Raw genomic sequence first — 20,650 nt, forward strand, 5'->3', positions numbered from 1 at the left:
ATTACTTTACTATAGCTCTTAGTTCTTGACTCTCTCACTAGCTGCCTGTCTATGACAGCATGATCTTATGATGACACACATAACAAGCCATGATGATCAATTGAATGTCCTATTGATCAATTCGAACAGCTAGATAGATACGTTGACCAGGCCACAAGAATCCAAGAGGCTATAGAAGTTGAGAAAGATTCGGCTGGAGGCGCGCGAGTAACGGTAGTTGTATCGCAATCTGATAACGGCCGGAGCAACAGCCCGGTAGCGGGGTCTCATTGGTGCAGTGGCTGACTAAACTCCAATTACCTTAGCGCGGAACGTCTTGGAATCGAAATTTTGGATGATGTAGTAAAGTCCGAGTTCGCGATTATTAAGTCGCCTCCACCAAAACCAACCAAAACCAAAAGCGAGCGAGGGTCAAGCCAAGCAAAGCGGTGATGCGGACAAGTGCGGCCTGCTGCTAGTCTAGTTGTATTATCCTTGTCAACTGCTTATGATAGACCATTTCTTCTCCTTTCTACCCTTTATTCTTCTTCTTTAATTCTTCATTGTATCAACTAGTCGAGTCGAGTCGAGTCTAGTCTACCCTAGTCTCACAGCTGCCCATCGCGGGGAGCTTCTACCTGTCGTCTCTCAACCCCTCGGATCCTAGCTCTAGCTCCGTGTTCGCTGCAAATCGAATCGCATCTACATCCCCAATCATGATTCCCCGATCACGCCTCTCGGGGCGCCTCATCCTCGAGCGCTCTCTCGTCCACGCATCACGAGTATCTTCCGAAGCAACCGCTGCACGATGGGCTTCTGCTCCCGCCTACCGCAACCATCACATCTGCGGTCGTCGGCTTCCCGCCATTCAGCCGCGGTTAGTAGCCGCTGCCTTTTCCACATCTGCCCGAGTCACCAAAGAGAAGGACAGCAATGACAAGGGCTTCTTCGAGTCTGCGATAGAGCCATTGACGGAGCCCTTATCTGACGAGGAGGCCAAGGCGAACATCGAGAACAAGCGCAGGGAAGCCGATAGCCCACTACTGGCCGAGTCTAGGAATCCAGGCCCTGATTCGCCCGGCTCTGGAAAGAACGATAACGCTGGTCAATCGAACGATGGAAAGGCGGGAAGTGCTGCTGGAGGTGTTGGATCTGGATCTGGAGGTGACAACTCAGGTGGTGATGGAGGTCGTCGCGGTAGAAAGCCTTCTGCCGAGAAGGCTCTCCAGAAGCCTGTTGTTCCTGAAGTCTACCCCCAAGTTCTAGCGATCCCCATTGCTCGACGACCACTCTTCCCTGGCTTCTACAAGGCTATTACCATCAAGGACCCCGAGGTGGCGAATGCAATCACTGAGTCGATTAAGCGTGGTCAGCCATACGTTGGTGCATTCTTGTTCAAGGACGAGAACGAGGATGAGGATGTGATCAGGAACCCTGAGGACGTCTACGATGTTGGTGTTTTCGCCCAGATTACAAGTGCTTTCCCCATCCACGGCCAAGAAGGTGCCCTGACTGCCATCCTCTATCCCCATCGCCGTATCAAGTTATCCAGCCTACTGCCCCCTGGCGGCCAAGACAAAGATACTACTAAGAAGACTGATACCAAGGCCGAGCCCACACCCGAACCGATTCCCCAGAAGCCCGCAGAGGAAGAGGCTTCCCCTGAGAAGAAGGGAGATGTTGTTGCCAGCTTCGAAGAGAGCGCCGTCGAGAAGAAGCCTGATCAGACAGCTGAAAAGTACGAACCAACATCATTCCTCAAGAGATACCCCGTCAGCCTAGTCAACGTCGAGAACCTAGTCGATGAGCCATACGACCCCAAGAGCCCTGTCATTCGCGCCGTCACCAACGAAATTGTCAATGTTTTCAAGGAAGTCGCCACAATGAACAATCTCTTCCGAGACCAGATCTCCACTTTCTCTATGAGTCAGTCAACCGGAAATGTTACGTCGGAACCCGCCAAGCTCGCCGACTTTGCCGCTGCCGTGTCCTCAGGCGAGCAAAAGGAGCTTCAAGAGGTATTGGGTTGCCTCAACGTCGAGGAGAGGATGCAGAAGGCTCTCGTGGTGTTGAAGAAGGAGCTCATGAATGCCCAACTACAGTCCAAGATCAGCAAGGATGTCGAGAATAAGATCAGTAAGAGGCAGCGCGAGTACTGGCTGATGGAGCAGATGAAGGGCATTCGCCGTGAGCTTGGCCTGGAATCCGATGGAAAGGACAAGCTTGTCGAGAAGTTCAAGGAGAAGGCTAATAGCCTGGCCATGCCTGAGGCAGTTCGCAAGGTCTTTGACGAGGAGCTTAACAAGCTCGCTCATCTTGAGACAGCTGCGTCGGAGTTTAACGTCACAAGGAACTACCTCGACTGGCTCACCCAGATTCCCTGGGGCAGGAGGAGTGCCGAAAACTTTGGCATCCCTAACGCAGTCAAGATTCTGGACGAGGATCACCACGGTCTCAAGGACGTCAAGGACCGCATTCTGGAGTTCATCGCTGTTGGCAAGCTTCGAGGCACTGTCGAGGGCAAGATTCTCTGCTTCGTCGGACCTCCCGGTGTGGGTAAGACAAGTATTGGAAAGTCGATTGCCCGAGCTCTTAACCGTGAGTACTACCGATTTAGTGTTGGTGGTCTCACAGATGTTGCTGAGATCAAGGGTCACCGAAGAACCTATGTTGGTGCCCTGCCTGGCCGCATGATCCAGGCGCTGAAGAAGTGTCAAACTGAGAACCCTCTTATTCTGATCGACGAGATTGACAAGATTGGCCGAGGATACCAGGGCGATCCCTCTTCTGCTCTGTTGGAGCTGCTCGACCCCGAACAGAACAGCTCTTTCTTGGATCACTACATGGATGTCCCTGTTGATCTGTCCAAGGTCTTGTTCGTGTGCACTGCCAACATGACTGATACTATCCCTCGACCCCTGCTCGACCGCATGGAGCTCATCACACTCTCTGGTTACGTTGCCGACGAGAAGATGGCGATTGCTCAACGGTATCTTGCTCCCGCTGCCAAGGAGACTGCTGGACTTCAGAACGCGGATGTCAACTTGAGTGAGGAGGCAATTGAGGAGCTCATCAAGTCATACTGCCGTGAGTCTGGTGTGCGAAACCTCAAGAAGCAGATCGAGAAGGTCTACCGAAAGTCCGCCCTCAAGATCGTTCAAGAGCTCGGCGAGGAAGTCCTGCCCGAAGAGGAGGCTCTCACTGAGGAGGGTAAGTCTGCTCTTGAGGGGGCTGAGAAGAAGAACAAGACCGAGGAGGTTACCGAGGGCAAGGAGTCCACCTCCAACGAAACTGGCGCGACCACGGAGAAGCCCCGAAAGCCACTCAACGTCCCTGACTCTGTCCATGTCGTTATCGGCAAGGACAATCTCACTGACTACGTCGGACCTCCTGTCTTCACCTCTGACCGTCTCTACGAGGTCAGCCCTCCTGGTGTCTCCATGGGCCTCGCTTGGACACAGCTCGGCGGTGCTGCCATGTACATCGAGTCTATCCTCCAGGCTCCCCTCCGACCATCTACACGACCCCATCTCGAGATCACCGGTAATCTCAAGAACGTCATGAAGGAATCTACTACCATCGCCTACTCTTTCGCCAAGTCTTTCATGGTTAAGCAATTCCCTGACAACCACTTCTTCGACAAGGCAAAGATGCATCTGCACGTTCCAGATGGTGCCGTCTCCAAGGATGGCCCTTCAGCTGGTATCACAATGGCTACTTCACTCCTTTCTCTTGCTCTTGATGCCCCCGTTGATCCTACAGTTGCCATGACTGGTGAGATCACACTCACTGGAAAGGTACTACGCATTGGTGGCCTTCGTGAGAAGACCGTTGCTGCTCGACGAGCTGGCTGCAAGACCATCATCTTCCCCAAGGACAACATGTCTGACTGGCTAGAGCTTCCCGAGGTATGTTTCCCCATCTTATCCGGTATTTAATTTTAGGTTACTAACGAGTACTTGTAGAACATCAAGGAGGGTCTTGAAGGTCATGCTGTGGCCTGGTACCCCGAGGTCTTTGACCTTGTCTTCCCCAACGTTGATAAGGAGAAGGCCAACACGTGCAAGATTTGCGAGTGGAAGGCTCAGCAAAATAAGAACGACTCTGAGTCAGCTGAAGAGGAGGACTAAAATACCGAACGAGGCATTGATGCATTCTAGCCTTGCAACTATCATCTAGCACCGATGAAGAAGGTTGATGCTCATGGACGTTGCAGGGCATGATTTGATGGCGTTTGGGCATGGGCGAGAAACTTAGATGAACGATATAAAGACTCCTACTCTTGTTATTCCCAAAAACGAGGAAATTGTACTATTAGAAGCATGCATTAGTGGTTTGTTTGGGGTGTCACAAGGCAGCGTGTAGTTGACGCCTTCATGTACAATTGTATATATAGGAAAGCGACGTCATTCTAGTTTACTACCCAGCTCTGGCGTATGATGTTATGATCACAAGGTGCTGCCTGAGCCAATGACACGGATCGTTATATCACAGAAATATTAAGAATTTGTCCCTAAACTTGGTAAGTGTTCACGATTCCAGCCGCAACGCGTAATGCTTGGTATGGAAGAACACTACTTTGATAGAGTTCGAGGCCTGCGATGTGGTGACAACCTTGGAGCATAGAGGATGCCAGGAGTTTTGGTAGGGCCTTTTGTCATAGGTCTGAAACTGTCTCTGGTCCAATGGATCGACAAGGCCCATGGTATTTTCAACCTCATTGACGGAGTAGGTGTCCGGATGTCACCAGATGGTTCCCCAGAATGATGATCCCGGTTTGTACCTTAGCTAGGCCAAGGCTCTGAGAGATCTCATCTTAACTGTGGCGCGGGATCTGTGGAGCCAGGCACGGGACGAGCCTAGCCGAGGGGAAGTTTGATAACAATGGATTGTAATCTAAAGTCGAATCTCGCCTTCTTCTCATATCGCATCTTTTGACAGTATCTCATGAGGTTTTTGAGTCCTGCGAAGCTTCATGGATGTTAATCAACTATTCGAGCTAAACATGCCGGTATAGCCATCGCATAAGAATTTGATTGACACCCAACCGAAGCCTATAAGACGTCTGGAAGCCTGTTCGTACATACGGGCTAGTGGTGTGTTGCGGCCCCATTGCTTGCATGGCGAACCGACAACCTGTCAAGTGCATATAGCCTCACTTGAGCGTTGTTCTAGCGGGTCGTTCTTGTGCTGCACTCATGCCTGACCCCACGCGAGGCTCTTATGGGATCTTGGCTTGTGGATCGGGCCTCAGACTCGGCTGCAGGACAATGTCTTGTGAAGCTGAAGGCTCTTCAAGCGCTTGTGTGACGTGACCAGTTCGAAAATTGAGACGAGAGGGAACAAAACGAGCGAATTGAACCAACTAAGGGGTCGGCAAGCTTAGGCATTTCCTCATCGAGGGAGGTGCTTGAAGGTGTGCGCGAATTGGATAAAACTGAGCCCGTCATAGTAAAGTCGCATTGGGCACTGGCACCCATCTGCTCCTGATTTGGAGATATTGCATATCGCATCTCCATTGGTGAGAGAAGACTGTGACGTTTGACCGGAATCTGGTAAAAGACCAGAAGCCAATTTTGATACGACAATGGCATATGAAGTGTCTCGTACCATTATGCATGCCATTACCAACTCCTCTAGATCTGAGCATTGCTTTCTATGCGTACGCCTCAGAGTTTGCATTTGCATTGGCACGTTACTTAATGCATGGAGTCCAGTGCCTCAAGCTCGCTATTTTCCGAATATGCGACATAAGATCTTGGCGCTTTGAGTGCCGGGCTACCACGATCTAGCCATTGATTGAAATCGCCCTGCTCTGACCAAACTTTGAGAACCTCCCGAGGACACCATGAAACCAGACAGTGAGCCGAAGGTTGAACAGGGCGGTCAGCCAAGCTGATATTACCTGGCTTAGATGGCGCCGTCGCTTGCGTATGCAGTTGGGCTAGGACATCTAGATCATCCGTCTTATGGTTCGAGTCTTGAGGTCAGCAGCTCAGAATGACACGCACCTACATGAGTGTAATCTTCGGCAAGATATGCGTGCGTTACCTGAGTGACTTCACACTTTGGCCTTTTCCCCATTGAAAGGTGGCTTGCTTGTCGGTTATTGTCAAGGATGCGACATAGCCCATGGGTGAAGCTGTCATGATCTCTATTTTGAGCAGACCGCACTGAGTGCCGAGCGTTGACGGAGAGTGATGTCATTAGGTGAGGCAATGATGCCTTCTGGTGATTCCATGAGAATTGAAGGTTGGTGTTTTGATATTAATGATGCTTCTGATACCCAGGTACGCCTGCTTACAGTGCCATTGTGCCTACCCTGCTTCGTTTCGGGAAGTTGCCTATCTGCACAGTAATCGGGGTTTCCTATTCGTGAATTCATGTTGGTTCCTTCCGTTGACTGAACTTGGGTCTTTCCTCTCCCGACTTCTTTTCTTTCTGGCAAGGGAAGGCTCAAAGGGTAATTGCCTGTTACTTTCCCTGTTATGGCATGTTCTCGTGATACAGAATTGGGATGCTAAATCACACCAACTCAAAGAACCGTGCACTCACTCTTACAACTTCACATCCATCGCCAAAGGAAAGCGACGCCGGCTATTTTCGATATCCGTTCGCAGCTCTTTATGCCTGACCATAATCTTTCTCTGTGCCTAATGATGCATCACCGCCTTCCCCTGCGCTCAAAGAGACGCAAACTCGTGTTTAGCGTCGACAGAATGGGACGAGACAAGGGCGTCTGAAAGGGGCCAGCTCATCGATGGTTCCCCACCGCAAGCCGTCCAGCGTCACCGTCTGTCTTGAAAGTATGACCCTGCAGCAGCAGACGCACGCAGCAGACTAGGCCACAGCTTGCTTGCCATGGTCGAAATCGCTCGCCTGGCAAGGTCCTTTGGCTGGCTTCAAAGAATGAAGGTTCCGGCATGGTGGGATGAATGGACCATAGTCGCGACACACACGCCCAAAACCATGCACAACTGTCGTTCAGTCAAGCAACGACCCCTGACGCTCTTCGGCAAGTCTGGGGCAAAGTACAACCACAGCCCTGCGCTGACATCTGGGCCTAGGTCTAGGCCTGGGTTTAGTTAGGCTTGGGCAGTGGTGGCTTCGCAGCGAAGTGAGCAGTCGCACAGATGCCTTACGCTGCAATTCATGGCATCCAGCCCCTTCGCAGGGCGGTCCAGCTACAGCGTCATCACGAATCCCACGTCTTTAGTGTGGCTCAGGCTGCTATGAGAGGGCCCAAAATCATGAAAGCCTAAACGTCAGAAGCTCAGCGCCTCCGCCGCCCGCTCCGCCCGTCCCCCCGTGTCGTCCCGCCGCGACTAAGAGCCACTATCCACTCAGCCCACACACACTCTCCTGTCCAGTCACAATCCATATCCACCATTATTGCGTTGGCTGCCCGTTTTAGGCTTTGGACCTCATCTTTACCATAGATATTAGCAGGGCGTTCATCGCAGCTCCATTTCCAATGACATTCTGATGCCTCGGGTCTTTTTTGATATATCTCACCCAGAAAAGTCTTACTCATTTCATCAGCGATAATTCCATATCTTTGAAAGCTCTATGATGCAGTGATATTCATTGCGCCTCCGGCTTCGTTCCCCGCGACTTCGACCGCTTGTTCAAGACCCGCTCTTCACCGACCGTTGCATTATTATCCCAACCTCCTCGGGCGATATACCGACCACAGCAACGGTTTTTCTTTGCTTTCTCTTGAATGAGTCAAGCAAACATTTCATTCATCCTGTTACTCACTTCAAAAACCCTCTTTTTCAATTGATAAGTTGGTTGTGCTTGTGTGGTTACTTGGCGGGCTTTCACCCTGTTGTGGTTTCGCTGGCTTGCATATTCTACCTATTTTTCCTATTTTATACGTTTCCCACCTGCGCGGCTATTATTTATCCATATGCATCTCCAGGTTTTGTTTTTATAACAGGCAAAAGTTGTGAAACGATACAGAGCGTGGTGTATGCAGTATCACAAGTATCGACTTACAATTGCGTTTTCGCCACTAAGCAATCGCCAAATCATTAAGTGTTAAGCCATTTCAACGTGGCTAACTATTGATATCGATTCTTATTGCGCCTGAACACAGCAGTACGCAGCAGGTCACAGTGCCGCGGCCATGGCTCAGGCCGGCGTAATAGCGTCCGAGCCACCGCAAACGCTTCGTTCACAAACAAATGCATTGTCTGGTACCCAGGGATTTTTTCGAAAGCTCTTTGGTAGACAGAGTGGCAGTAATACGCCATGTAAACCTACCGAGCAGCCAAAGAGTCCCCAGCATGAGGTCGACACGGCTGACCTTGACAAAGGCGGCTTGATTCGCCGAATGTCTCGAAGGGTTGTGCCTGGACTACCTCGGGCGCAGACATTCAAGCGCCAAGTGTCGGAAAGGAGAACTAACCTATCGCCTATTGAGCCGACTCCAGATGAAAGACGAGCTGTGTCTATGGACAGACGCTCTTACAGACCACGATCACCGTCAGCTTCGCAGCCCGCAACCAACCCTCGTGTCAGCGCCCCAAGCTTTCTCGGCTCCCCTCAGGACGAAATACCCCGATTTGTCCCCTCCATATCCGTCAATGATATTACGGATGAGCCACATAGGGGACCTGCTGATGGAATACTGCACCCGGATGAGGAGATGACTCTTGCGGACGAGTGTCCAGCACAAGACAGCCTGTCTACTGCAGACACTCGTTCGATAACAGCATCCCAGTACGAAGCAATAATCCACGAAGAGCTCGAGAAGACATGGATACTGAATCTCAGTATGCACTTCCGAGACCGGTCAAAGAGGGAAAAGTTCTTCGTTACGTACCGTGAGCGTGATCACCTTTGGCGGCGTGTAACGATCTCGCTTGATTATCGAGATGCGCCACCAAACTCCCTGGAAATGGATCTGATCAACACGCATTACCAACGAGAGAAGAGTGCAAAAATTTATGAGGCGATCAGGGAAAGCTTGAGGGATATTCAATTTTATGACACTGTAACAAATTTGAAGCTTCAAACAACAGATGGAAGGCTTCATGTGCACGTAGTTGAAGACGGCAATGTCGGTATTTACGACACACTTACTGAGATCAAGCTAATGATATACAGGAAATTATACAATATCCTACTGTTGCCCAAATCAAGCATTTGGGTTGTCGCCGCATTCGAGAAAGGGACATCACTTTTGAGTCCCACATGTCAGGATTTGTTTATAAAGTCAGTGTCAACGGCCACACACTCATCAAAAAGGAGATTCCAAGCCCTGATACCATAGACGAATTTCTGTATGAAATCAACGCCCTCAATGCTTTAAGATCCTCACGCAATGTCATTCACTTTTATGGTGTGGTTGTGGATGACCAAGATCAGAATGTTAAGGGTCTTCTTATCAACTATGCGGATCAAGGAGCCCTCATCGACGTCATCTACGAGCACTGCAAAGATGGTGACTACGATCTTCCTTGGGCGACGAGAGAAAAATGGGCCCGGCAGATCGTGGAAGGGCTGTCTGATATCCACGAGTCAGGGTTTGTGCAAGGAGACTTCACACTATCAAACATAGTTATAGATGGTTATGGCGACGCAAAGATCATTGACATCAACAGAAGGGGATGTCCAGTAGGCTGGGAGCCTCCGGAGGCAACACCTCTCATTGAGAGTAACCAGCGCATCACTATGTACATCGGCGTCAAATCGGATCTATACCAACTTGGAATGGTGTTGTGGGCTTTGGCAACGCAGGAAGATGAGCCAGAAGCGCAGGGACGACCGCTGATACTTGGCCCCGAAGTAAATATCCCGGACTGGTATCGACAAATGGCAGAAGTTTGTTTGAGCAATGACCCGCGCATGCGGCTTCAGGCGTCTGCTCTGTTGGAGATGTTCCCTCGACAAAGCGAAAGCGAAGAGACTGGACAACTGAACCCCCCTGAATCGATAGTTGACGAAGGCTACATCTTGCATCAATATCTGGTTGACGGATATCATCCAGAAAATCTTCCACAAATCAGGACGGTCGAACCCCCTAACGACTGGTCTTACGTGAATCAACCCGGTGCGGAAACAAGTCCTGTCAGATACGAACCATATTACTACACGCGGGGACGCTCTCCCCCGAGCCCGTTGCCTAGTAATTGTGATGAATACAATTCGCACCGCGGCCTATACGACATTGGTGCCTGGGCAGCGAATCGGAATATACCTTCATCTTACAGTGATGTGGGACCTGAAGGAACACCACTTGACGAAACGCCTACGGCCAACAAGTCAGCACTAATCGACTCGGATGCACTCACAGCTCCCGACTCGGCTTTGGAGAGGCACGAGACCCCAGCTACTTCGACTTCAACTCCAAGCCCAACCCGAGGTGTGGATCTAGGAGATGATTTGCGTGCTATTTCCATTGCGAAAGTTGGCGAGGTTCATGAAGGTCAAGGAGAATTTGTGAGCAGCGGCAACGAGGATAATACAGGAATAATGTACAACGAATCGGCGCCCGGCTCAACACAGTCGGGGAATATCACTCCTGGAGACAACGGCACAGTGATAAGGGATGGTGCGCAAGACACTAAGGAGGATGCACCAGGAGAAAAAGGGAACGGGGGAAAAAGTCTTTTGTCAGCAGAAAAAGGAGAAGATGTTGGAGGCGAAGAAATCAAAGAGGCGCAAGCCTTGTATCAGGAAACAGGAAACACATTGGAGGGATTATCCAAGAAGAACGACAGCCAAGAGACTCAAATGCTTCAAGAAGGGGGCAAAACAGAGGATCATCAGACGACGTCTGCAAACGAGAGGGACGTCTCTGAGGAGCCAAACACAAAAGCAGAACTGGATGCGGAACCAATCGCGGCAGAAAAGCAAGGGTCCACAGTACCTGGAACCAATCAAGCTACAATGGAGAAAAAGGTGATCGCAGTGGAAGCAGACAGCCGGGAGAATGGAAAGGTAGCCGAGGGGGTGGCCGAACGCACTGAATCTGTACCGGAGGTTCAGATCTCATACTTATTGACTCACGACGAACCGACGAAAGGAGAGAACATGACTGACGACGTGTCCAAGGGCGCGAACTGTCCGTCCGGACTCTAATGAATGTCTATGAACGACATGCTTTGATGAACGTTGAGTTTGGATTCATTTGTATTGACTATACTATACTATACTTTACTATGTTTATTTCATATGTTTCTTGTTTAGCGGGATATAGGCGGGCATTTTGCATAATAGGGCGCAAATATAAATACTGTTGATCGAAATCTATGCTCAGTTCTGGTGCAATTACCTTCCTACGTGTGCGTAGCATCACAATCGATTTCTGATCTAGCTTGCCTCTGCATATTCTTTCTCATCTAGTCTCTCAACTTCACTTGCTTACAACTCTACAGTTCTTTACCTACACTCGTCTCCACAGTCACCAAAATAAAAGGCACGCCCTCGCGAGTCCGCCTAGCCCCTAAACCAGGATCGTCTTGTGCGATGAGTTTTCGAAGATATTGAGAATGAGTGTCTGTTACACAAGCTGATCCAGGAATTCAGATGGATTCAAATCTTTCACGAAGAGACTCTCGGACTGGGGCAGAGCCAGTGGTTCTTGACTTCTAAGATGCTTGCTCTGCAGGTGGCGCCTTGACATGTTTCATTGTTCTGAGTCTCTAGTTTGTTGCTCTCCGCCTGTGACATAGATTCAAATGAGGAAAAAGGTAAGAGCAGGGACATGGTTTGCCTCTGTGGTTGATATGGCAGCAGCCTCGCATGCATTGCTATATGATTTTCTGTGATTGTGCGGTTTCCGCTCGCCAGAGTCGTATGTTACATCCTGTCTTATCACGAGAATTGTCCAAGATCTCTGGACCATCGTAATATCCAGTACAGTCAAACACGAGCGTACTCTTTTGCATAAGGGCTTTTCGGACAGCTTCGTCTTATATCAGAAGTTACAACACAGCAAGCAATACCTGAACAGGGATCGAAAGTGTATTCACATTGCGCACGACCTCGTGCTACAATTTCGTACAACCGACATTTAAGAGATCAAGCGCACAGTCCGCATATCCAACATTGATAACCAGAATAAGGCCAACAGAAACTCCGACCTTTAAGCTTATCACAACCAGTCTTACGACAGTATCCTCTGAATAAGATGACTAGAGAGGATATAAGCCCGAATTTTGACTTCTTATCTCCAAGTCTGGGATCGTATCCTCTGAATCTTTACATGAGGTTAGGGGAGGGGGACCTAATATCCCCCCCGCGGGATAGGTGATGCTGTTCGGCTGATAGTCCGAGTCCTTCTCGGTAGAGATATGCACTGGATGCACTACGTGAAACAGTATATCATAGTCCCCGACACAAGATGCTGGATAAGTTAATTGAAGCGAGGCCATAAACGAGATCCGAAATGGGCTCACCATGACGCCCTTAGATGATCTAAACCCCAACTTCTCCAAGAAACTGGTATATAGACATAACTCCACCTTGTGTGACGCAATACTGAGAATCTCAATAGTCGACGGTGCCTCCTAGTAGTTATTGTAAATACGAAGACCACGCGGGCCACCTGGAGACATCCATACTACAGTTACTAGGAACTTCATGAAGGCAGCACCTGGCAAGCTATCAAATTACAACCAGTGATACCGCCCAGAGTCACAGGACTCAGGTCTAGGGCGCTGTATGAAATTTCTACGATGATTGGCTATGCAAATAGCTTTAGAATTGTTCTAGAATCCATCAAGAAACTTGACGTTTGACGTCACGTGAGATGATATGGACGGATGGCTGTGGGGTGTTGAGGGTTAAATTTTTCCCTGCCTGAATTTTGATTGATGATGACAGAGAAATAAGGCCAAAACTGAACTGCAACTTTTTGAATTTGGAGGCGAATGTGGAGCCGCTTAAGCTTGGCGAATCCCGATCTTTGTGTTTCTGTTGGGGAAACTGGGGAGAATGCACCAGGGGTGTGAAAGGTACGTACCATCCCTGCTCAGGACAGGCTTCAGGGCAGCTTGGGCCTTGAGCTCGGGAGAACGGGACTGACTCTATCGACAATCCATTTCCATTTCCATTTCCACTCGGACTCGGAGCACGGTAAAAGAGTCACCGAGAGACCCCTCAAATGGACAAGTCATGTCAGTAAACAGCCAAATGGGCCGAGGTATCGTTCGATCTGGGGGAACAGAGGTTGTATTGGCCTGAAGTTTGCGATAGGGCTGATATGTTGAAGGCTATCATTTTGATATTGTTTGCATTGGGATTCAACAATTGAAAACAATCACAATCTGATGAATTCTCGGAATGGGAATCATATGACGATTCTCAATCAGACGCCTGTAGCTCGAGCACATGGCATGATAACTCGGGATTTGGCGGACGTTGCAGATATGATATCAAAAGCTGAGGTGAGGTGAGGTTGGCCAAGGATCCCAATCAAGATTTGAGGGTATCAACCCGAGGCATGCACTGTATAGTGAGAACTGTGCATTTACTATTGACTGGCACTGACTGATGCTAGCTAGATCTCTGAGATAAGCGTGTGAGTGCGAGTGAGTCAAAGCAGACGGGAACGAGCCTCGGCATGCCCGGTTTTCAAACGGTGCTCAACCAGAATTGAAGTGATTTACATATCAACAGCTCAATTGGGATCAATTCGCCACTTCAATTGTCAATGTAACAGAATTTCGTGTGCCTGTTTTGGCCTGCTGTTAGTCCTGTATCGTTCCGTTTGTGATACTATCCAACCTCATCATCATCATCACCAACGTCTAAAAGTCCATCTACCAACAAAACGTCTTGGATATCGATGACCTCCAATAGATCGGGACTTTTTCTCAATCATGCCATGCCAGATCCCACAATCGACTTCGGCAAATAGTATCGCCTCTTAACAAATCAGTGGAGATGTGGACTCTACTTTTTTTCTCTCTGAATTTTGTTTTTTCTTGAGGCTTGACTTAGATCAAAGTCTCACTCACAGTCTCGAAGCTCAGGCGGCTCCGGGTTTTTCGTGTGAGCTCCCCTGCATGGAAGACACCTCATGCACTGGCGCGTTGCCTCTTGCAGGGCCAGATGTAGATGTGCCGTCCCTTGAAATAGAAGTATCCTCAAACCCAAAAATGGCTGACAAGGTACTTCATCATTGGCAGGGGTACCCAAACGGTACCCGGGCGCCCAGCTGAGCCCCACACTTTATTGGAGCCGCCAAAAAGTTGTTGGGGAAGCAAAAAAGGTTGAGGGAAGCAGCGAGCAGGTCGACGTCGACCTTTCGTCCCAGCTACAAGACCCAGTATCTGTCCGAGCAGACGTCGCCCAGTTGATCTTTGTATTTGCGGAGAAAGACCGACACAATTTCAACACAATGAAAGCGTCTACTAACGATACCTATCCTGGGCTGATTACTGGCATCATTCCTTCGTCTAAGTGACAGGGCATAAGGAAGATCTCGGTAACTCGAGATGCAGAGCAGAGCGGGGAGCTCGATGAAATACATCGTAAGTTGTTGGAGGACATGGTCATCTGAATTACAGTGCTTGCCAAAGGTTGATTGATGTGAATCACTTACAACAGCTGTTATTAGTCGGTTGTGACAGGTTCAGTTTTGACTTCTAGGAGACAATGACACAACCAATTCAGTATCAGGTTCAGCCAATTGAAACGTCAATATGCTCAACTACCTTTAACAAGTCCTGCAACTCGCTGAACCCAATATCAAAACTCCTGATAATGGCCGAATTCATAACTATCCGTATCAGTCAGTGAAGGGTTCAGTACATACTGCACTGTACAGAAGAGACAAAGTCCCTGAATTCATGATGTACTCCGTATAAGCGCCTCTATAGATCAAGAGGGTTAGGTTGCCGGGAAGCGACGGGAGCTGCTGTTGCCTTTTCTTGGTCCGCCCCAATGGAATTTTCTCCCTTTGATGGGGAGACGGTAGGCGTGTGTGACATAATATGCCAGATTCAACCTCACTCACAACTTCGATACAACCGCAGAGACCATAGGCCTGTCTGAATGGATAGCAGCATTCCATTTGCTTCATCCTCATCAATCTTCACAAGCAAAGAATATCTCAGATCACCGAGGTTCGAAGCATCATGACGACTTAGACACGATTGTAAAGGCCTACCAGTCAGACGTCAACAGAGTACAAGCCTGCCCCAACTTTATCTTGAGCTTCCCCAACTCAAAACTGACACACAATTCTGGTCGAAAGGAAGAGCTTACCTGGCCTCCTCGCCGTTGTTATTCATCATCTGATTCTGTATCGGCATATGCCATCGTCTTCATTTGCCTCCGCCTCCTCGCTTGAGAAAGTCGATTCACACAAACCCCAGCTCTTGATGACCAAAACGGCTTCGTTTTACATACTTCCCCAACCTTGAGTTCGCCGCCACAACAAGGGTTAATTGTCAATCAGAGGTTCCACCCTGGCCCTGTGTTTTTTGCCTCCTCACTGAAGGAAGCGCTGTTCGGGGTGTCTGTCGCCGCTGAGAAGGAGGCAGAACAGCCTGGACAAGGCCTGAGACTAGGACCCTCCACTTGTCTCACGCCTCCCAAACCCACTACCTATGCTTTACACCCCCCTCCCCAGTCTCTACCGCTTCCTCGTCCTCATCCAATTCAATCGATTCTTTCCTGCGCCCAGCTCCGGCTCGGGTCTGCCTCTGATAGTATAAAGTCCTTTTAGAGCCCTCCGCCCCAACCGGAATTACTTCTCGACCAACCTCCTCCAGTTCCTTTCCCTTCTCATAAACCCTTCACCCTTTGTTTAGGATACTCTTCATCCTAAAAAGGTTCAGCTTTCCCTCCACTTATCTGAGTAACCATCAACTTTGTGGTTCTCTCTGTGTTGGGTTCCTATATCTTCGAGTCGACGACAAACACTTGCCATCGCCAACCTATAATCGACAACTCGTTCGATATGGCGACAGCTACTGCTGCGGGCAAGAATGCCCAGCCATTCCCTGATGGCACCAAGGACTATGTTCCTCTCCGCGCTGGCGGTGCCAAGAAGGATATCAACAAGGTCCATATTGCCGACACTCCCATGACCTGGAGCAACTGGCCTCAGCACATCAACTGGCTCAACACCACGTTGGTTATCTTCGTTCCCTTGGCCGGATTCATCTCCGCCTACTGGGTTCCTCTCCAGCTCAAGACTGCTCTCTGGGCTGTCTTCTACTATGTTCACACTGGTCTCGGCATCACTGCTGGTAAGTCAACTCCCAAGGAAGCACTGCTTCCAAAATTCGGATACCATCGATCAATTACTTACAATACCAGGTTATCATCGACTTTGGTCTCACTCTGCCTACAAGGGTACTACCCCTCTCAAGATCTATCTCGCTGCTGTCGGTGCTGGCGCCGTTCAGGGTTCCATCCGATGGTGGTCATATGGTCACCGTGTTCACCACCGTTATACCGATACCGACAAGGACCCCTACTCCGTCCGCAAGGGTCTCATGTACTCCCACATGGGCTGGATGATCCTCAAGCAGAACCCTAAGCGACAAGGCCGTACCGATATCACCGATCTCAACGAGGACGCCGTCGTTGTCTGGCAACACAAGAACTACATCAAGTGCGTTCTCTTCATGGCTCTCGCTTTCCCTGCTCTCGTCGCTGGTCTGGGCTGGGGTGACTGGTGGGGTGGTCTCGTTTACGCTGGTATCCTCCGTGTTTGCTTCGTCCAGCAGGCCACCTTCTGTGTCAACTCTCTTGCCCACTGGCTCGGTGACCAGCCTTTTGATGATCGCAACTCGCCCCGTGACCACGTCATCACTGCTCTCGTCACCCTTGGTGAGGGGTACCACAACTTCCACCACGAGTTCCCTTCGGATTACCGCAACGCTATTGAGTGGTGGCAGTACGACCCTACCAAGTGGAGCATCTGGTGCTGGAAGCAGCTTGGTCTTGCTTATGAGCTGAAGGAGTTCCGTGCCAACGAGATTGAGAAGGGCCGTGTCCAGCAGCTCCAGAAGAAGCTTGACCAGAAGCGTGCCACCCTCGACTGGGGTATTCCTCTGGAGCAGCTCCCCGTTGTTGACTGGGACGACTTCGTCGCCCAGGCCAAGGCTGGAAAGGGTCTCGTTGCCATTGCCGGTGTTATCCACGACGTTACCGACTTCATCAAGGACCACCCCGGTGGCAAGGCCCTCATCAACTCCGCCATCGGAAAGGACGCTACCGCTATCTTCAACGGTGGTGTCTACCTCCACTCCAACGCTGCCCACAACCTTCTGTCTACCATGCGTGTTGGTGTCCTCCGCGGTGGTTGCGAGGTTGAGATCTGGAAGCGTGCTCAGTTCGAGAACAAGGATATTACCTACATGAACGACTCTGCCGGTCAACGCATCATCCGTGCTGGCTCTCAGGTCACCAAGATTGTCCAGCCCGCTGCCAGCGCCGATGCTGCTTAAGCGGTAAAATCTTTCTTAACGACGAGAAGAGGAGGAGGAGGAGGAGGGATAATTGATCGATGTGCAATGTGGAAGGATACGAACATCGTGTTGTCAGTAGAGACATGTCGTTGAAAGGGTGTGGGGATACAGTCAGCCACAGATCACATGTCGAAACATGGACTGTAGGCCGGCGCCACACCCATCCCTGGAGGAAGAGACAAAAGCACAGCACGTTTTTAACGCGAAATCATAAATTCGACTCATGAATGGCGTTGGGGGGTTTCTTTGTGTTTTGAGACTACTTAGCTTTGGACGGCTTTGAACAATACCAAAAGAGAATGGTTAAACATGAAATCAGCGAGTTGCACAACCACCACTTGGTTCTTCATCAGATAGTATGACTGCTCGGAAATACAATTTTTTGAATAATATCAGATCTCAAATCAGTTATGTGAATTCTATCTCGGCTACATATGTAATATGATCTATGCAGGCTCAAGCTGCATCATAACGAGCGCTGTGCATCTCTACATAACACAAGTATCAGAACTGTTGCTATGTCACTGTACACCTTGATGATGTGTTTGAAATTCTTAAAGCCTATTTAGTGGCTTGATGTATGCCAAAGGCTTAGTGTCCATCGGATTTCAAATCAGTCTGCCTATGTTTCACGGAGTGTCGTCCTTTAGGTTGCCCTGCTCCAAGATATCTCGTGACATGCATGCTTGATGCGGACTGTCCACAAGACTAGCCAGGGGCCTGGTGTTCTTTGACTTCATCCGAGTGACCTCGGCGCAAATCTTTCATATATCCTGCCCAATGTTGGCGTGAGGTCGGCGCGTCTTTTGCCCTTTGTGGCCATGCAATGCTGCGTTTGACAAGATCCTCAACTCTCTTGACTCGAATGTGGTGGAACAGGATGTAGTGCAGACAGGGGCCATCCTCTGAAAGGTGCAAAGGTAGCGGGCCGCCTCAGCAATGCACATCGACTGGATATCTGTAACGTTGTTTGTCTTGACACTGCGAGCTGAGTCTAGCAGCTGTCAACTGTGACTTCATGGAGTGGCCATTCGTGCTTTCTGTACTGCCAATTCAGAGCTCTTGGCCCATGCCCCATTCGGGGTCTGACGATAACACAACAGGCGCCCGTCGTCACCTGTGCTGCCCAATATGTGACCATCGTCATCGAAGCCCACACGCCACACAGGGGTACGGTGGTTGTCCAGCTTGGATATCTCGTGGAAATTGTGCTTAACCTGGCCGGGCTGCCCCGACCATTGTCGATCATTGTGAGAGCCTGACTTTGCAAGACTGGCACTGAGTCCAGAGGTATGGTGCTGATGTTGGTGGTAGCTGTGGGATGGCTGCAGCTGAGGCGTGGTAGCTTGTTTCTCCGTCGGTGTCGCAGTTCCGTTTGTTCTTGCTTGTGGTGTCGAGTCTCTGGTTGACATGTGTGGTGCTGACCGAAGGAGATCGGCTGCAGACCACGACTTGCCATCATCTTCAGAATAGGGTGTCTCAATTCGGAAAACGCGCGCATAACCATCCTGACATGCTGTCGCAATAACATCGTAACCTCTAATATTGCCCGCAGCCCATGCGACATCCCGGACCAGACCCCGATGACCCGTCAACTCAACAGCGAGATAGAACTCCTTCTGAGTCTGCTGGACGCCTATAGAAGTCGCAACAATATCCCGCGATCGATATACTTTGACGGTGTCCATTGCAGCCACCACGAGACCTAAGGAATCCGAGGGAACGCCTGCGCGCAGAGCTGTATAACATGGTTCTGGGTTGGGGTCGAAGCGCACACGAAAGGCGAGTTCTTCTCCTCTATTTGGTTTCGGAGCGACACTGAATTCGTCAATAGACGCATATTCTGAGAGGTTCTCGGGCTGATCGTTTTCGTAAACTGTTAAACGTCCGTCTGTCGCGAGGAGCGCAAGATATGTGTGCCTCGTCTCCTCATTATGCTTCATTGAAAATGATCGGTAGGGGGCTTTATTCGATCGTGTATCAAACGCCGGCTTTCCATTGCCAGCTCGTCCAGTACAAAATCGTCGACCAGGCGCAGCAGAGGGATCCTCGGCCCATAAGCGGAACCACCCTTCGATACCAAGGGAAGCGATCAAATTAGGATAAACAGTCGCGGGGAGCCATTGAATCTGGAAGAGTGAGGGAATAAAGTCAGCGCGCGTGTGCGACAGAATGACACAAGAGGCAAGAATACTAGAGACAAGGAGGTTTATTAGGTAGGTAGTAAAAGGGGGCTGCGTTACCTCTATAATCTCGCCGCCATGTGCAGTCCATGTATCGCAAAGGCGCCATGTGCCATCCTTGTGACGGTTAAAGACGCGGATCTTGCCATCTACTGAGCCAGTTGCGCAGCGATCGCCGTAGGTGTTGAATGCGACGGCTTGGACGAGATCTTTATGGCCGTGTTGGAGGTTGAGGTCGAAGGCTGGTGTTTCTTCGCCGGGTGATGGAGGGATTGAGGCGGTCATTGCGAAAGCGCCCAGACTATTGTAGCGGTTTACAGTGAAGAGGAGCGGTGAGTTTGTTGTATCTTGTACTATACGTGAACTCCGATATCGTCGTCTGATGTCTTGAGGTGGTGATGTGTTGTTGACTTGGGACCTGCTGAAGCTCCACAGCGGCTCAAGCTCACCTCAGCTCAGCCCAGCTCGGTACGTACCGCAGCCTGTCAAAATGCAGGTTCCCCGCGTGAGGTGCCTGTGCCTGAGCAAGTCACCCAATCAATATGAGGCATCATGATATGATCAAGATTGCTTTATATGATAATATTCTGACTAAATGATTGCTGAATAGTCCTAGCCATTTGTATACAGTTCTATCATATAGCAACTAATATTATATAGCAGACAACATTGTGTTTTACTGGTTGATATTATTCTTCAACAAAGATGAGGCGCACGCGACACAATGGTGTAGCTTTGTGCCCTTTGAACAGGAGATTGATTATAATTGGTGCCGATATTCATGTGAGTTCGTAGAGTTTGTTCACTGAAACTTGGGAATCTCTACATTTCTCTTCTCACAACTTCTCCATGAGACTCAGAATAGTAGTCATGATGGCTCGAGGTCACTCATGTTCGACTACTCTATACGCAACAGACCAACTCTCTTTTAGGAGAGAAAAACAGCCTTGGATGTAACCGTTAAAACTTAATCTTAATTACTAACAGAGCCCATTTCCATGGACTCAAAAAGATATTATGGAAGTTATCATGAGTGATGTAAATGCA

General features: G+C 49.7%; 4 protein-coding genes across 4 annotated transcripts; 3 read left to right on the top strand and 1 right to left on the bottom strand.

Annotated features, from left to right (window-relative positions):
* The first annotated feature begins 289 nt into the window (after window positions 1-289).
* On the top strand, window positions 290-4,497 carry FVEG_06146 (lon protease like, mitochondrial). Its single transcript, XM_018894429.1, has 2 exons — window positions 290-3,887; window positions 3,945-4,497. Exons 1-2 carry the CDS (start codon window positions 696-698, stop codon window positions 4,107-4,109), a joined length of 3,357 nt encoding a protein of 1,118 aa, XP_018751512.1. The 5' UTR covers window positions 290-695; the 3' UTR covers window positions 4,110-4,497.
* A 1,972-nt stretch (window positions 4,498-6,469) lies between these two features.
* FVEG_06147 (serine/threonine protein kinase) lies at window positions 6,470-11,244 on the top strand. Its single transcript, XM_018894430.1, has 2 exons — window positions 6,470-9,046; window positions 9,094-11,244. Exons 1-2 carry the CDS (start codon window positions 8,111-8,113, stop codon window positions 11,068-11,070), a joined length of 2,913 nt encoding a protein of 970 aa, XP_018751513.1. The 5' UTR covers window positions 6,470-8,110; the 3' UTR covers window positions 11,071-11,244.
* Window positions 11,245-14,942: 3,698 nt separating this feature from the next.
* FVEG_06148 (acyl-CoA desaturase) lies at window positions 14,943-17,922 on the top strand. The gene is made up of 2 exons (XM_018894431.1): window positions 14,943-16,193; window positions 16,264-17,922. The coding sequence occupies exons 1-2, from the start codon at window positions 15,902-15,904 to the stop codon at window positions 17,397-17,399; spliced, it is 1,428 nt and encodes a 475-aa protein (XP_018751514.1). The 5' UTR covers window positions 14,943-15,901; the 3' UTR covers window positions 17,400-17,922.
* FVEG_06149 (hypothetical protein) lies at window positions 17,784-20,015 on the bottom strand. Its single transcript, XM_018894432.1, has 2 exons — window positions 19,664-20,015; window positions 17,784-19,549 (listed from the first exon to the last, which is right to left on the bottom strand). The coding sequence occupies exons 1-2, from the start codon at window positions 19,886-19,888 to the stop codon at window positions 18,437-18,439; spliced, it is 1,338 nt and encodes a 445-aa protein (XP_018751515.1). The 5' UTR covers window positions 19,889-20,015; the 3' UTR covers window positions 17,784-18,436.
* Between the last annotated feature and the right edge of the window lie 635 nt (window positions 20,016-20,650).

Source organism: Fusarium verticillioides, chromosome 2, assembly GCF_000149555.1.
Source record: "Fusarium verticillioides 7600 chromosome 2, whole genome shotgun sequence".
NCBI lineage: Eukaryota > Fungi > Ascomycota > Sordariomycetes > Hypocreales > Nectriaceae > Fusarium > Fusarium verticillioides.